Source organism: Cnephaeus nilssonii (genome assembly GCF_951640355.1).
Source record: "Cnephaeus nilssonii genome assembly, chromosome: 6".
NCBI lineage: Eukaryota > Metazoa > Chordata > Mammalia > Chiroptera > Vespertilionidae > Cnephaeus > Cnephaeus nilssonii.
In genome coordinates, this window is record NC_137077.1 from 6,661,818 (window position 1) to 6,679,540 (window position 17,723).

The 17,723-nt window shown below is 53.6% G+C and overlaps 1 protein-coding gene across 4 annotated transcripts in view; it reads right to left on the reverse strand.

Moving 5' to 3' along the window:
* Positions 1-17,723, reverse strand: part of TRIOBP (TRIO and F-actin binding protein) — a 58,875-nt gene that overhangs the window by 28,927 nt on the left and 12,225 nt on the right. For all 4 annotated transcript variants that reach the window (XM_079773698.1, XM_079773695.1, XM_079773696.1 and 1 more), the window contains 5 exons: positions 16,743-16,911; positions 10,016-12,437; positions 5,746-5,860; positions 3,492-4,568; positions 603-674 (listed from right to left, as the gene is read on the reverse strand). In XM_079773698.1, coding sequence (XP_079629824.1) covers positions 603-674; positions 3,492-4,568; positions 5,746-5,860; positions 10,016-12,437; positions 16,743-16,911 — 3,855 coding nt within the window. The remainder of the gene's footprint in view (positions 1-602; positions 675-3,491; positions 4,569-5,745; positions 5,861-10,015; positions 12,438-16,742; positions 16,912-17,723) is intronic.

The window sequence follows — 17,723 nt, forward strand, 5'->3', positions numbered from 1 at the left end:
ACCCCAAACAGCCGGTCTCCTCCCCGCCTCCCTCCCTCGGCCCCAGGCCCTGAGCTCTGACCTCACCTCTCTGGAGGCTGAGGGTGAGGAGAACAGTCTGTTTGGCAGGTCAGGGGAAGGGGCGGGACAAAGCAAGGCACTACAGCTGCAGCCAGGCCTCAGAGCAGCCTCAGTGGGTCCCACCCCTGCACACATCTGTCCTGCCCCAGGATCCTGGAGATGCTCCAGACCTGGCTGAGTGTGGCATTTCCTCAGCCCCCTTCAACGCTTCTCTTGCTCCAGCTCCTGGAAGCTCTACCCTTTCTCCCAGCCTGGCAGCCCTCCAGAGCCAGAAGGACCTTGCCTTCAGAGACCGTTGCAGCCAAACTGCTATTTGCCCGGGGGCGGGGGGGCGCGTTTTAGCTTGCCTTTTAGGGCATTCTAGCAAGTTAAAAGCAGAGCCCTGGGCTCAAGTCCTCCCCCGATCCCCAAGCCAGAAGGTGGCTCTGTCACCCAGCTCCGTCATGCACAGATGCACCTTGGTCTGGATGAACCCATCTCCAATCTGATTTCCCATCCCTTCCACCCCCCTCCCCAGGTGTCCACACCCAAGACCCAACTACCGAGTCTGCCCGCTTCTGGTCAGTCAATGAGTCTCCTCTCGGTTCTGACTCCTCAGGCTCCTTTGATTGGAACTGGAGATAAGAAAGAACACAGGTTAGTCCAAGTTATTCCCCAGTTTCCACCCATCTATCCACCTTCTTATCTATCCATTCATCATCCAACATCCATCTGGATCCAACATCCGTAGATCTATGTACCCATCCAACCATCCAACATACATCCTACATTATCCACCTTCTCTTCTATCCAACATCCACTTTCCCATTTATACATCTATGTCTATTCATCATCTATCCATCCATCCTACACCCATGTATCCTTCCTCAGTCCATCTACCTATCCTTCTAACATTCATTCACCACCCATCATCCATATTCTACATTTACCCATCCATGCAACATCCATCCATCTATCCATCCATCTATCCATCCATATTCTACCCAACATTCATCCAGCCATCCATTCATCACCCCAGCCATCATCTAAGCAACATCCATCCATCTAATATTTATTATCTATTCCATTCATCACCTATCTATCTATATATTTATCTACCCATCTATCATCCATGCAGCATCTATTTATTATTTGTCCAGCATATATGCCCTTTCCATCGTCCATTCACATACCCATTTTCAATCATTTATCTACTGTCTACCCACTCCCCCCGATATTCTATCTTTTTTTTATCTTTTTTTGGTTAATTTCACCCAAGGATATTTTTTCCATTGATTTTTAGAGAGTGTGGAAGTGAGAGAGGGAGGGAGGGAGAGAGAGAGAGAGAAACATCAATGTGGGAGAGACACATCAATTGGTTGGCTCCTGCACATGCCCCAGCCAGGGCCAGGGATCAGACCTGCAACTAAGTACATGCCCTTGACCAGGAATCAAACCCACAACCCTTCGGTACGTGGGCGAATACTCTAACCACTTAGCAACACCAGCCAGGGCTTGCATGCACTTAAGCATCCCTTTATTCACTGGTCAACCATCCACTGAGCTGACCTCTTCCACTGTGTCAGGTCCTGGGCCAGGGGCCAGGGATACAGAGAGAAAAAAGGCACACCTGCCCCACAGAGCTCATGTTTCTTATGGGGAAATGACAACTGAGCATGACCAGATGAAGGTAGAACTACCAAGCCCAGAAGGAAGACATCACCAACCTGGGGAAAGTGGCTCAGAGCAGGGCACCTGATCTGACTTGCACAGTGGACGGCGTTCAGTGAAGAGGGAGAGAAAGAGCATCCCGGGCAATGGGAAGAGCGTGCACAAAGGCAGGGAGATGTGCTCACAGGGCTCTGCAGCCAGCTCAGCACAACCAGAGCGCAAACCTGGGTGAAAGGAAGGCCAGGGGGCCTTGCATGCCGTGCCAAGGATTTTCATAGAGGTGAGCAGCTGGAGCCCCAGCAGGACCTAGTGAATGCCTGTTGTCATCTGTGGAAATGCATGTGTGTGTGCGTGTGTGTGTGTGTGCGCGCGCGCGTGTGTGCGTAGAAATGCCCTTAAGCATGTGGTGTTCCTGCCCCTTCCCAGTCACCATCTCCTAACCTTCCCGGGACCCCTGAGCCTCACTGTGGAGTAACTCTAGCTGAAGAATCTCCCTGGTCTCCCTCTTCTCTTTGATCTGGCATCCCAGCATTCACTGGGACACAGCATGGCACCCTCCCTGAGCTACGAGTGGTCCACCTGCCTCCCCAGGAAGCCTGACAGCAACTTCCTGTGTGGGGACCCCAAATTCCTCCTTTGTCCTGAGGGCAGAACCACATTGGCTTATCCCGGCCTCTCTGGTGTCTATGCATTGAATTGATTAGAGGACAAATGGATAAAAGCCAGAAATACGGGGGAGGGACTCCCTAGTCCTGCCGTGGACTTATACAGGTGTGACTCCTGGCAAATAGCTAATGGGTCTGAACCTTGTACATGGCAGAACATGTAAAGTGCCCAGCCCAGGGCCCGGCACACCACAAACCCCACCATCATCCTTGCACATTGAAGGTCAGATGAACAAACAGGAGCCTCGTATCATCCCAGTGGTACCTGTCAGGGAAGGATTTGGTCCTATTTTGTAGGGGAAGACTGGGGCCAAGATGGGCTAGGAGGCCCAAACCGTGGGCTGTGTTCCAGGGAGCTGAGGCAGACTGTGGGGCTCTGGCCTCCAGAACCCTCCCAGCCCATCACCTCCAGATAAATGCTCCAGGGAGCACCAGAGTACCACTGACTCTGTGACCCTGCCCTGGGCCAAGAAGGCAGGGAAGGGACTTGGTGCACACCTACTATGTGCCAGGCATTGAGCTTACTTTGCACATGGGTCCTCATTTAAGCAACCTGTCTCAGCAGCCGACTCACTCAATGAGCAGATAACAACCTCTTCACTGTGCCTGAAAGGAGCTGTAAGGACCAGAGAGGGGTAAGTGAGGCTGTTCTGGACTGTGAGGAACCTGGAATACAGCAAGGGGAGGGGACATGACCGCACTGGCTACAATGCCTGCCAAAGTCAGCTAAGAGCCACCAGGACAACACAAACCAGGTGTTGTGGGGCCGGGAGGGGAGAAGGCCCTGGACAGAGCATCTTGCTTGAGGCCTCAGGTGATCTGCACGGAGCAGACCTGTGGTTCACCCCTGCCCCAGCCCTTACCAGCTGTGTGGTTTGGGGCAAGTGGCTTGACCTCTCTATCTCAGTTTCCTTATTTGTAAATGAACAGTGGCTTTCTCATGAGGTTGCTATGGAAATTAAATGAGGAAAATACCCGTAAGTCATTCACACCAGGGCGTAGCACATAGTAAATTCTCACTGAAGGGTTGGCCATTATTACCAATGGCCATTTTGGTGACTGGGAAAGGTTTTGGTCAGGAGGGAGGATTAGGGCCGAGCTTTGAGACGGACTTACCTCCCAGTCTGCTGAGCTGGGGCCTTCTGCAGGGCTCCTACTCCCCAGCTGGCTCGTCTCCAGACCAGCCATAGTTGAGGTCTCTGGTCCACCTGTTACTTTGGTCTTTGGCCACTGGGTGGAGATGCAGGCAGGGCTGGGCAGCTGGTCCAGGCTCTGGGGCCACTGCTCGGGGCTGTGTCCATTGACTAGGGTGGTTTCTGCCCAGCCGGCAGGCTGGCTTTGTTGCTCTTGTTCAAGGGCATCCTTTGTGCCTGGGGAACCCGGCTCTGGCCCTGGAGCTGTGACTGGGCCACCCCAGTGTCCAGCTGGGTCCTTTCGGGGCAGCTGGGCCTGCAGGAGCTCCAGGAGGCCTTCCCAGTCCAGCCTTGGAAGACGGGCAGCAGGCGTTGGCTCCTCTGTGCGGGCCCAGGCCCCCTCTCTGGGCATCCCAAGAAGGCTCAGCAGGTCCCTCCAGTCCAGCTCGAGGCGCCGCTCAGGGCCATGCAGGTGTGGGCATGCGCCCTCAGTTCCCCGGCCCAGAGCAGTGGCTGTCTCAGGCCTCCAGGAATTGGAGAGCTCTGCTGGGCCTTCCCGGGTGTTCTCTGGGAGGCTCAGAGGCTGGGGAGGACCGAACAGCTCCTGCAGGGCGCCCCGGCCCCTTTGAGCTGGCCTGTCCGGGGGCTTCTCCCAGGCCTCTGACTGCCCCCAGCTCTCCTCAGACCCCCTGAGAGGGCCCCTCCATGCTCCCTCCAGGGCTCTGGTAGTGCCCCCGCTGGGCTTCCCAAGTCCTTGCCAGCCCCCCAGGCCTGGGCCCTCCTCCTGGCTGCTCCAGCCTCTTTCCAAGTGTCTGTGAGGACCCCGGGCCCCAGGCAGCTCCTCCTGACTCTGCCACCCACCCAGAGGCTGTCTTGGGCCTGCTCGGCCTCTCTCTGGAGGTCTCTCTGTTCGCCGCTCCCTCTCAGAAGTCCTGGCTGATGTTCTTGGGGGCGGCGAGGACCCCTGGAGCCGCAGGTCCCCCTCAGGTCTCCTGGGAGGAGGGGGCTCTGCCCGGCTCCTCCGGGCTGGTTCTGCCTGCTTCGCAAGGGGTGTGGTTACCTGAGGATGAGGTGAGGGGTGGGTGAGGCTCCAGGACCCTGACCAGGTGGACTCTGTCGAGGAGCTCAGGACACTGGGCTCTTGGCCAGGCCACAGGGAGAGGCAGGCTGTGTCCTCACAGCAGCTTGGATTAAAGCAGGTCAAAAAGCACCTACAGTCTCTGCGCTCCCTCCCGGCGGGTGTCTGCTCTTCCCTCTCACCCACTTTCCGCAGTTCCAGAAAGAGATCTGCAAAGAGCTGCTCACTGTCCCGGCTTCCCCCTCCCCCACGATATTGATTCCAACCAGGGCTATCAGGTGCACGAATTTCCACACCAACACTCCCTTCCACTGGCTCAGGCCTTGCCCTCTAAGAGTTTCTTTAAAAATATAAATCCCGCTCAGCTGGCGTGGTTCAGTGGTTGAGCATCGACCTATGAACCAGGAGATCACGGTCCAATTCCCAGGTTGTGGGCTTGTTCCCCAGTGGGGGGCGTGCAGGAGGCAGCTAATCAATGATTCTCTCTCATCATTGATATTTCTATCTCTCCCTTCCTCTCTGAAATCAATATATATATATATATATATATATGTGTGTGTGTGTGTGTGTGTGTGTGTGTGTGTGTGTATTTTTTTAATATATTCGATTGATTTTTTACTGAGGAAGGGAGAGGGATAGAGAGTTAGAAACATCGATGAGAGAGAAACATCGATCAGCTGCCTCCTGCACACACCCCACTGGGGATGTGCCCGCAACCAAGGTATGTGCCTTTGACCGGAATCGAACCTGGGACCCTTCAGTCCGCAGGCCGATGTTCTATCCACTGAGCCAAACCGGTTTCGGCAAAAATATATATATATTTTAAATATATATAAATCCCCACCCTGGAAGGGATAGCCCTTAGAGGCGGACTATTGAGTCCGAGGCTTTCCCCGAAAACTCAGGATGGCAGCTGCCTAATGAAGGAAGGAAACACCAAGGAAGGGCCGTCTTCAAAGGACTAACTTGGGTCCTTCTCAATTTTGCCAAGAGCCGCTGGCCCTTTGGGAGAGGGGAAAGCTGGACCCCCGTGACTGGGGCTCTGACACTTCCATAAAGGACCTCCCTTCCCAGGACCCAGCCTGGCACCTGGGGGAGGGGGAAAGCAGTGGCTCGCCCCTTGGGGTGCAGGGGCCCAGGGCAGGCTGGCAGTGCTCACCTCCCTGCTGAGGGCAGGGCTGGACTGTCTCCGGAGAAGCTGGCTCTGACCTTGGCCGGGCCGCTGCGACCGCCCCTCGTCCCGGGCCTGGAAGGTCCCTGGTGCCTCGGACTTCCTATGAGCAAATGCAGCCGCCCCTCTGAGGGCCCTTGGGGCTGTCCCACTCCCAGCACCCACCGCCGCTACTCCCACCCCCAACGGGAGGAGATACAGGAGACGCACAGCTGAAGAGCCCGAAGGGAGGGATGAGCCTCTCAGGGCCTCAGTATCCCCTTCTGAAAAATGGGCAACACTGCTCTACCTGCCTCATGGGGCTGTTGTGGAGATTAAATGGGAAAAGGGAGGAGAAAAGGTGGGGGCTCAGCCTTGGCCTTGACTGCCTCCTGCCTCTCTCAGTACCTCCTGCGTCTGACTGCCACCCAGCCAACAGCCCATCTCTCAACCCAAACAAAGGTTAGACTGGTCTTTGTGGGAATTAAGGTTTATTGAGCACCTACTGGTCACCAGGCACTGTGTCCACGTGATTGTAACGGCAAACATTTATTGAGCACTTGTTGTGTTCCAGGTGCCAAGCACTTGTACCACCTCATCTCATCCCACGCACCCCGTGAGGCGGGGACGGGAGCTCAGAATGTTCACGCCCTCATATTCCCTTCTTCCTGCCATCTTGCAGTCTACATGGTAAGTTTTTGACTCACCAGGCCCACCCTTTTCCTCCTCAGTACTGACAAGATTCCCGCACTTGGCCTTGAAAACTCTGGGCCATCCTAGCTATTGGCAACAGAGCTCTTAGCAAGATCAGAAAGAAGAAATGATCCCTCTTCCTACACATCTCCAGGAAGGCCAGCATAAAAGGTCGTTTCCAAGACACCTAGGCGTCAGGCATTGTTGCCACGTCTGTCAAAGATAAGCTCTCAGCTGGTAAAAGTCCTTAGTTCCACTTAGCTGTCTTACTTAGTCATTGGTAGCCATGGCTATTAATCCTTAACTGACATCTCTGGTATTGCACGTAGGAATACCAAACAGATTCTGGGCCCGTCTCTCCACTCCCACATGTAAGGGGTCAAAGCAAAAGACCGGGCGGCTCCACTGGGTATCTAGTCCCACAGGGTTTGAGTCTGGCTCCATCTACACGGACGAATGGAGCTGTATCTCTGGTGGCCGAGCTGACCTGGGAGTAGCCTGAAATAGATGACCTGGTGCTGAGCCTTGACAGAGCCAGCAAAGAGGAAAGTAAGAGGAACCTCCACTTGGGTCTGGGAGGGGACCGGGCTTGGAGTCTGCCCCCAGCTTGGGAGCCATGCTGGAACCCGACAGAGGCTTCGGAGCGAAAACAAATCATGGGCTTGGGGTCTGTTGTTGTCTTATGGCTTTTACCAATGTCACTAAAATCAAATCCATAAAGTAACTGGAGTTTTTAGCAATTGACTCACAGGGAACCAAAGCTTCCCACTGGACTAAATGTTTCTAAGTTTGAGGGCTACCTGATCAGGTTCCATTTTTAACCTAACCTGAAGCAAGAGAGGTTCCTTGCTCTGAGAGATCTGAGGCCTTGGGGGGGTTTTCTGCCAGAACCAGGGTGTAGGAGCCTCTGTGAAGCAAAAGCCCGAAATGTGACTGTGACAGCGATGGAGAATACTCCGTGTGGGGTAGCGAGGCACCTGTGTGTGTTCTCTCCAAGTGAGTGCATTTTCCATATAAACTCCAGCTTGTCAGTTCCTCCTGAGGAGCCCCCGCTCCATGAGGAATTGAGAGGTAGTAGTGAAGACTCAGGTAGAATCTGGGCAGCAATAGGGCCCTCGGGCCACCTGTTCCTGAGGCTGATGTGGCTGCACAGGGCTGATAAAGGAAATGCATTTCCTTTGGAAGCTGGGATGAGCTCTTCCACCTCCACAAAGTTGAAAGGACAAAGCTGTCAAGTCTAGCAAATTCCATGAAGGCTCCGTTTTGAATTTAAGAGACTAGGAAGTGCTTATGTGATTGTAAGATAAGAGATTCCAAAGGCATCCAGGGGAAAAGAAAATGAAGATATCAAGCCAAAATTCCTAATGCTTTAATGTGAGAGCCGTTAAGGAAAAATTTCCAGGCTTAGTTAGTACAATGCTTGGACAGAGTAGATGCTCAATAAATACATGTTAAATGAAATAGGAGAAAATAATAAACGTACTGTCTATAGTCACCCACTCATAAATTTCAGTCTTCCAGATACTTAAATGGGTTTTTAAATTTCATTTTCAGATTACGAATGGTTTTCTACTTGCAAAAAGTGCCATACAACAGGAGAAAATTTAATTACTCAGTAGAGTTATAAACCCTTGGTTAAAAAGTTAAGTCATCTATTTCTCCAAAATATATACTTAAGCATATGCAATTTTTATATATCAACTATACTTCAATAAAGCTAAAAAAGGTAAATAATCTATTTCAAAGAATAAAATAAAATGAATAAAAGTATATGCGTAAAAACAATTAAATGATTAATAAAAGTATAAACATATTCTGGACTTTTATTATAAACCTTTATCCCTCTAAAAGTTACCCTAGTAGGAAAAAAAGAAAATTAAACTTTGATTTAAAGACCTTAGTGTTCCTGCTGAGTTATCAGATAAAAGTTAAAGTACACAAACTGACGTCAGACTAAAAATAGTAGTTGTAAAAAGGCAAAGACAAAGGGGTTTTTAGGGCAGTGAAGCTATCCCGTATGATACCATAATAGTGGATCCGTGTCATTGTATATTTGTCCAAATCCACAGCATGTACAGCACCAGGAGTGAACCCAATGTAAACTATGGACTTTGGATGCTAATGACGTGTCAGTATCGGTTCATGGTTTGTAGCAAATGCACCCTCTGGTCGGGGCTGCTGATAGTGAGCGGAGTCCAGGCATGTGTGGGGGAAATGGGATGTATGGGAATTCTCTGTACTTTCCTCTCAATTTTGCTGTGAACCTAAAACTGCTTTAAAAATTAGTATATTTTTAATTTAAAAAAGACCAAAGAAATAATTCTATTAATGCTGGAGACCTTAAAGGTTGTCATCTGGATAGTAAACGGACTGAAGTTACTGTAAAAGGAAATGTGAGCCCTAGCTGACCCTTAGGACTGAAGGGTCGCTCAAGCCCCAGGAGGCAGCCCATCAGTCAATGGTCTCTCCCACATTGCCCTTTTCCTCTTTCTGTCTTTTCCCCTCCCTTCCACTATCTCTAAAAATCAATGGGGGAAATATCCTCAGGTGAGGATTAACAAAACAAAAACAAAAACAAGAAAGAAAAGGAAATCTGAAGAATAAAAGATAAGATTTCAAACACAAATTCAATCTAAGATAAAATGTTGCCTCAGGGACAACAGAGAGAGGAATTCTGCATGCAAAATATTACCCGCTCTTTAGGGTGATGGAAATGTTCTAAATTTGGGTTGTGGTGATGGTTGCACAACTGGGTCTTGGAAGATACACTATAATTCATTATACACTGAAAGCGTCGAGACTTCCAGACCTATTGTTTGCTGTTCTTTCAACCCTGACTAATGGAGTTCTCCCTGGTCCCGAGAACTCCTGAGGCTGGGACTGCTGGAGAGAGATCTCAGCCAGAGCAGGGGCACTGTGCCCCCGCCCCCGGGCTGTGTGAACGGCCCCAGGACGGAGCACTCGCAGGATACCTGGACTTAGGCTGCTCGCCACATCCCAGGAAAGTAACCTTTAACCTCTAAGAAGTCTGTGATTCTGAGTTCTCTTAATTACAACAATGCTCTGGCTATATATTTTAAACTGACATCTCTTTTCCAAGAGGCATGGGTAGCCATGAGTTTTCTTTGTTAAGGCAGAAAAAAATCATGGGCACTCTTCCCTCACGTAAGGAGGGGGGGAAATAAACAAACCTGTGACTATGGAGCAAATTAAGGGTTTGAGAGCTTAACCTCATTTCAATTAATGTAGAACATTCGAATTTTACAGACGAGGAAATTGAGGTTCAGGCAGTAACTTTACCAGGTCACAAAGATGGGAGTGGCTTTGACCCAGGATTGAACCCAGCTTGCCTGACCCTGGTCTTTGCTGTTAACCACCAGGCTATGCACAATATCACTTCATCGTCAAAAAAAACTCTTAACTTAGGGAAAGAGAGATGAAGTGACTTGCCCAAGGTCACACAGCCAGTAAGTGGCAGCGCAGGGGACAACCCTTTCCATCTGGCGACCTAAGCCTTGAACCTTCCACCTGTCCGGCTGCCGAGGCTCCTCCCCAGCCCACCTGGCTGACCCCACCCTGGGCTCACCTGCGCTCTTGCCCGAAGAGGCGCTCCACCTCTGCGCGGCCAGGGCTGCGGGTTCGGCCCCCGTTGCTGCCCTGGGGCCCTGGCTCCCTCTGTGCCAGCCTCCTGGGTGGGGGCAGGTCAGCCAGCACGGTGTACTCCTCCCTCTCCAAGTTGTGCCTGGTCTCCCCAGGGGGTGCTGAGCCCCGGGAGCCCCCTGAGCTGCCTGGAGGAGGTGAGGGTGCCAGGAGGGCTAGGTCACTGGGTGGGTGGCGGGGTGGGGAGGAGGCTCGAGGTGCATCCCGGTGCCCGATGCACACTTGCGGGGGCAGCATTGGGGAGCCATGCAGAGAATCAGTGGAGGGGGCCAAGCTCTCCATACTAGTCCCAGGGGGGTCCTGAAAGAAGAGGGAGGGCTCAGGGGCCTGGCGTGGAGGGGATGAGAAGGAGGGTGCATCTCGGTGCCCAATGCACACAGGGGTGGGGATGTGGGGGGGCTCGTGCAGGGAGTCTGTGGAGGGGACAAGGCTCTCGGTGCTGGCCCTGGGGAAATCCTGGAACAAGAGGGAGGGCTCAGGGGCCTGGCGCGGAGGGGAGGAGGCCCGGGGTGCATCGCGGTATCCGATACACACAGGTGGGGGGAACTGGGGAGGGTCGTGCTGGGGCGACTGGTTCTCAGCATCTGATGTGTCTGGGAGGAAGGGGAAGGGGTCAAACTGGGTGTGGCGAGGGGGTGAGGAGGCCTGGGGAGCATCCCGGTGTCCAATGCACACGGCTGGGGGGATATAGGGAGGCTCATGGTGAGTTGATTCACTCTCAGAGGCATGGGGGTCTGGGAAGAAGGGAAACGGGTCATATTGCAGATAGCGAGGAGGCGAAGAGGCTCGGGGGGCATCCCGGTGCCCAATGCACACAGCACATGGAGGCTGGGAGGACTCGAAAGAGGTCTGGGATGCCCCTCGGGTGAGGTACAAAGGCGTGGAAGTCCGGGGGGCACTGTGGGGGCCGGGGTTGTGCGAGGAAGAAGAGGCCCGGGCTGGTGAGTTGTGCTGGGGAGGGCCCGAGGAGGACTGGGGGGAGTCACGCTGAGCTGGTTTGGTGGGAGACGAGGTCTGAGGCCTGTCAGCTTGGGTCGGCCGAAGGGCGATAGATGCCCAGGGAACCTCACTTTGCTTGGAGCGGGATGGGGAGGAGGTTCGGGGGCCATCACTCTGGGTGGGCCGGAGGGGGAAGGAGGCCCAGGGGATGTCTTTGTTAGTACGATGGGGAGAAGAATTCCTGGGGTTGTTCCGCGGAGTGGAGCGATGGGGAGATGATGGCCCAGGATTGTTCTTTGGGGTGCAGCACTGAGGGGAGGAGCTCCCGGGGTTGTCCCGCCGGAAGGAAGAGGACTGCGGGTTGTTCCGTTGGGTAGAAGAGGTTCTGGGGGTGTTCTGCTGAGCACAGGAAGTTCTGGAGTGTTCCCGCTGGGTGGTCCGGTTGGGAGAGGGGCCTCTGGGGTTGTCCCTCTGGGCACAGGAAGTTCTGGAGTTTTCCCGCTGGGTGGTCCGGTTGGGAGAGGAGCTTCTGGGGTTGTCCCTCTGGGCACAGGAAGTTCTGGAGTGTTCCCGCTGGGTGGTCCGGTTGGGGGAGGAGCTTCTGGGGTTGTCCCTCTGGGCACAGGAAGTTCTGGAGTGTTCCCGCTGGGTGGTCCGGTTGGGAGAGGAGCTTCTGGGGTTGTCCCTCTGGGCACAGGAAGTTCTGGAGTGTTCCCGCTGGGTGGTCCGGTTGGGAGAGGAGCCTCTGGGGTTGTCCCTCTGGGCACAGGAAGTTCTGGAGTGTTCCCGCTGGGTGGTCCGGTTGGGAGAGGGGCCTCTGGGGTTGTCCCTCTGGGCACAGGAAGTTCTGGAGTGTTCCCACTGGGTGGTCCGGTTGGGAGAGGGGCCTCTGGGGTTGTCCTTCTGGGCACAGGATGTTCTGGAGTTTTCCTGTTGAGAAGTACAGGCAGAAAAAGAAGTCTGAGGGTTGTCCTGTTGGGTAGAAGAGGTTCTGGAGTTGTCCTGTTGGGCGGCCCTGGGGGAAGAGGAAGCTCGAGGGTTGCTCCGTTGGGTGGACGAGGTTCTGGAATTATCCCGTTGGGCGATTCTTGAGGGAGAGGCCGTCCTGGGAGTGCTCTGCTGTGTCGAAGAAGCCCTGTGCGTGTCCTGCTTGGTGGATGAGGTTCTGGGGTGGTCCCGTTGGGCTGTTTGGGATGGAGAGGAAGCTCGGGGGGTATCAAGTTGTATGGAAGCAGTCTGGGCAGTGTCCCTTTGGGCAGAGCGATGGAGAGGGGAAGCCTGGGGGGTGGTACTTCGAGGTCCACTCTGTGGTGTCGCAGAGGAAGCCCGGTGCCGCTCCAAGAAGGACCCACTTTCTCCCCGGAGCTTCGCCCAGTGCTGCCCGGCGCTTCGGCTCCCACCACCAGTATCTAAGAGAGAAGAGGGAGGCAATTCAAGGTGAGGGGAGAGTGTGCTTTGCAAACTGAGAGATGCCCCAAGAGGGATGTCAAGGAGTTTCTAGCATCTTGGATTTGGCTAATTCCTCCTGGGCCTTGGCACCCTGCCTGCAATTTGGGTCCCTGCCACCAGGTGGACAGAGGAGGTGACTGCCTTTGATCAGCAGGTCACAGAGTGAGGCTCCCCCCACCCACTGCTCACGTGTTTAAGAGCAAGAAAGCAGGTGCCTATCACCCATTCACACCAGGGAGCTTTTGGTCTCCATGTGTTATTCTCACCACAGTCTCCCCGGGGCCTGAGGGGACAGGGCAGTGGGATGGGGTGGTGAGGTGACAAGATCTGATTAATGTTTTGAAAAATGGCTCCAGCTACTGGGCGGGGGGTGGGCGTGGGGGAATGGACTGAAGCGGGCAGCAGGAACGGGAGAGCTTGAGCGGCTCTGGCAATAATGGCGGCTTGGCCAGGGGGTAATGGTAGAGGCAGCAAGACGGGGACAGATTGGAGGTGTGTTTTGAAGGCAGCGCTGAGCAGAGCTCCTGGTGATAGAAAGGGTGAAGAAAGAAAGGAATCAGGATTTGGGGCCTAACTGTGGGCGGGTGGTGGCACAGAACAGACTGCAGGAGAAACAGGTTTGGAGGGGGAGTTAGGTGGCTGGTGGCCCCACACCAGCCTCCTCTCCACCCATTTTCCTCTGCTCCTCGAACCCAGCGCCTCCGTCCACTCCTACGGGCCTCTGCACTGGTTGTTCCTTCTGCTTGTGAACTCAGACCTCAGCCACAATGCCACTGTCCCCCTCCCCGCTAGGCCCGCCCTGTCCACCTGGCCAGTCGCTCTCACAGTCTCCTGTCTTAATTCTCCCAAAAGCAGTTGCCGCTCTCGGATCTGGCTTTCTGTTTGTGTTCTGTCAGCTTCTCTCCGCTGGAGGGCCAGCTCCAGGGGCTGGGTCTTGTCTGTCTTCTCCCCTCTGGCTCTCCAGCACTAGGACGGGGCCTGGCACACAGCAGGTGCTTGATAAATACTTAGCGGATGAGTGAAATGAAGAAGCTGTGTTGAGTGTGAGGAGCTATCCTACACCCCAGTGAAGAGGTCAGTTGTACAATGAACTAGATAGAGGTCAGGGGAGAAATCAAGAAAATCAAGAAATCAAGAAATCTCCAGAGGTGTGAACCCAGGAGATGTCGATTTTTCCAGATAGTATTGAAAGCCAGGTGTTGTCAAGTTGTCAGAGAGAGGAGAGAAGGGAGCCCAGGATCGGGCTTTGGGGCATCCATATTTGAGGGTCAAGTGGAGGAAGAGGCATCAGCAAAGGAGTAGCCAGAGAATGGTCCTGACCCATCACTGAGCAGCCGGCTCTACACCTCTTCCCGGGCTCTAGATCCACCTCGGCCCACACTGCTTGCACCTCCTCCCCAGTTCTCCATGGTCAGTGAAAGCAGGCATCGCCATCCACACAGACACCCAGACCAGCAGCTGGGACCGTCCCATCAAGGCCACCTCCTAAACCTCTCTCCTTCTCTGTCCCCTCCTCACCCACAGCCACTGCCCTAATTCAGGTTTCTCCATCTCTCCCCCGGACAATTACAACGGACTCCAGAAGGGTTACAGGAGTGGTGCGTCCATCACCCACAGAGCAATTCTTCACCCAGAGTGACCAGCTGTTAACAGTTTGTCTCATCTGCTTTATTCACCCATCTGCCTACCTACCTACCTGTCATCTACCTGTGTCTATCTCTCTATCTTCCTATCATCTATCTTGTTGAACCATGTGAGTTGAAGACCTCATGACACTTCACCCGTAATGCTCTCCTAATGCATCTCCTATGAAGAAGGACCATCTCCTTCCATCACCACACTCAGGAAATACAGCGTGGATCCGAAACCATTATCTAACATACACTTCATATTCAAGTTTCCTGGCTGTCACAATAATGTCTCCCATAGTTACAACTTTTCCTATCCTTGCTCCAATCCAGGATCCCACATGGCATTTTGCTTCTCTGTCTCTGTAAGCTCTTTTATTTGAGAATAGTTCCCCAGGCCTTTTTCGTCTTCCATAGAGTCCTGTCAGCCCTGACCGGGTGGCTCAGCTGGCTGAAGTGTCGCCCCATGCACCAAAAGGTTTCAAGTTCTATTGGTCGGGGAGCATATGGAGGCAACTGATGAAGTTTCTCTTTCTCTCTAAAATCAATCAATTAAAAAAAAATTTTTTTTTTAAAAGAGTCCTGACGGTTATTTTGCAAACAGTCCCTCAATTTGGCCGAAGCCGGTTTGGCTCAGTGGATAGAGCGTCGGTCTGCGGACTGGGGGGTCCCAGGTTCGATTCCGGTCAAGGGCATGTACATTGGTTGCGGGCACGTCCCCGGTGGGGGGTGTGCAGGAGGCAGCTGGTCGATGTTTCTCTCTCATCGATGTTTCTGGCTCTCTGTCCCTCTCCCTTTCTCTCTGTGAAAAATCAATAAAATATATTAAAAAAAACAAACAAAAAAAAACAACAGTCCCTCAATTTGGGTTTGTCTGATATTTTGGTGGGACCAGATGCAGGCGGTGCATTTTTAGCCAGAAGACTTGGAAAGGATGCTGTGTCCCCCGCCTGTGCATCACATGGGGGCACCTGACGCCACTTTGCCCCCGCTGGGATGCTGAGCGGCCACTTGGTTACAGAAGATCTGCCAGATCTTCCCATCCTAAAGGTGCCTTTTCCCTCTGTAATCGATGTGTAATCTGAGGGGTGATACTCTGAGATCGTGTGAATATCCTGTTCCCCAACAACCTTTCACCCAGGAATTTAGCGTCAGCCGGTGATTCCTGCCTGAATCAGTTATCACTCCAGCGGCTGCAACAGTCCCTTCCCTGGTTTCTCAGCCCCGTCTGCCCCGCTCCATCCTTCACACTTAGCCCTGGCGAATTTCTTCAGGCACAGGTCCAATCATATCGCTCCTCTCCTCCAAAACCTACCATGGCTCCTGACGACTTAGAGAAGTGAGTCCAAACTCCTTGGCCCAGTGTGGTCTGACCAACATGCCCTAGCTGCTCATCCAGAGTGCTCCCCTTCACACCTCCACGCCTTCGCAGGCTGTGTCCTCAGCCAGAGCACCATGTCCAGGAGCCACTCCTCTGTGAGTCCCTCCCTGGCTGGAAAGAAGCTCTTTGTCCTCTGCCCCCACTTCCCAGAAGGCACGCGCTTCTGCTCCTCCTCCGTCCTGGGCTGCTGTATTGGGGGATGAGCTGTCTGGGCAGGGACTGGCATGCTTGGTGATTGAATGCTACAGGAGCCATAGGAAGCCAGGCCTGCCCACCCGGGTAGGACCTGCATGCTCTGGCCATATCCCCAAACCCTGACGATGCTGGAAATGCAGATCAGGAGCAACACAGTGCAGTAGTGATGGGAGGGCCCACGCTGTGGGAGCCAGCGTCATGGGCATCTCTGGGCTTGGCCTGACCAGCAGCCTTTCCCCTTCCCTGGGGAACACCACCCCGATCTCCTTTGGGCCGTCTCCTCTTCCCCACTCTCAAGCCATGCGGTTTGTGCAGGGGGCTGACCCTATCCCTGGTCACCTGATTGGGCACATGACCCAAGCTGGGTCCCCTGGAGAAGCCTTCCTAGGACTTTAGCTACATCTGTTGGGAAGATTGTACCTTCTCTTTGTGGAAGTTGATAAGCAAGTAGGATACAGCCTGACACTGCTGCTGCTCATCATGTCACTATGGGGGCGGGTCTGGCTGAGAATGAAGCCCCCACAGAAGAAAGCGGAGCAGAGGCCTGATTTCTGATACTGTTTGCACCTGGATCCAGCTATGCCTGAAGTCATCTCCCCTTAGACTTTTTAAAAATATATATATATATGTTTTTATTGATTTTAGAGAGAAAGGGAGAGGGAGAGAGAGATAGAAACATCAATGATGAGAGAGAATCATTGATCGGCTGCCTCCTGCATGCCCCACACTGGGGATCAAGCCCAAAACCAGGGGCTTGAAATATTACTTCCTGATTCGTAGGTCAACACTCAATCACTGAGCCATGCTGGTCAGGCTCCCCATAGACTTTTTACTCAACTAATTTGTTGCTTGCAACCTGAAGATCCTAACCCACCAATTGTGGGAGAATGTATGTCAAGCAGATTGCATGGACATCATGCCTGCTCCATAATTATATGAGACTGTTACTATTATTAAGACTTGAGCCAGCAAAGTGAGACATCCCCAGGGACCCAGGTGGCCCCTAGCAATCACTCCATCCACAGTCACAGGAACCAACCTGGTCAGGCAGAAGGACTCACCCTCCTTTCTTGGGCTCGCAGTGTCTCCTCCCACAGGGGACCGGGCGAGGACAGACGGAGCCCTTTGGGTACTGTCAGCTCTTGACCCCTCCTGCAGCTTCCGAGGGATCATCTCGGTGTTGTTGTCCCCGCCGGGGGCCTCCTCCCGCCTTTTGACAACGTCCCAGTCCTGCCAGGGAAGGAGAGGAGGAAGCGTGCTTGGAGATTAAGAAGAGAGACGCCCAGCAGGAGATGGGTAGAAGGAAGGGAAAGGACCTGGCATTGAAAGGGCACCTACTGTATACCCAGCACTATGCTGGGCTCTTTGCAGGTGCCAACTCAACTAATCTTCAATCGACTCCTGAGGCAGGCAGTCTGTGGAGCTAAGAACGTGCCCGAAATCACACAGCTGGGAAGTGGTTCACGTGGGAGGGGACTTGAACCCAGGGAACACCATGTGGTAGGAGGGCCTTGGCATAGCAGTCCCCCGCCCCAGAGACAACCCATGATCCAGAGATAATAGTTTCAAAGCCTTGCCCTACCATTTCCCGGATGTATGGCTTCCACTAAATTGCTTCCCTTCTCTGAGTCTCCGTTTTCTTGCCCCCAAACAGGGCCATCAAGCAGGGCGGTGAGCCTTCCTGAGCCCATGCTGGCCGCCTCATCACTTCCCTGTCACTTCCTCCTGGAGGTCTCACAGACGGTCTGCCTCTTCTACCCTGGGGCGGCCCTTTGAGGAGTGAATGCCCAGGAAGTTCCTGATTCCCTTCTTCTCTCATCGAAACGGCCCAGCTCTGCCCCTGCCCAGGTGTCCCCCCCCCCACCCCTCCGCCCCCAGCCTGCTCCCTTCCCACTGTCCTCTGCCAGGGCTGGTCATAGGGTGCAGTGGTGTGTAACCAAGGCAGGGCCAGGACCAATCCCATCCTTGCTCTGGACAAAATACCCAACCTCCTGGCCCTCTGTGACCTGTGACCTGAGAGTTTTTGGCAACCTGAGCCCATT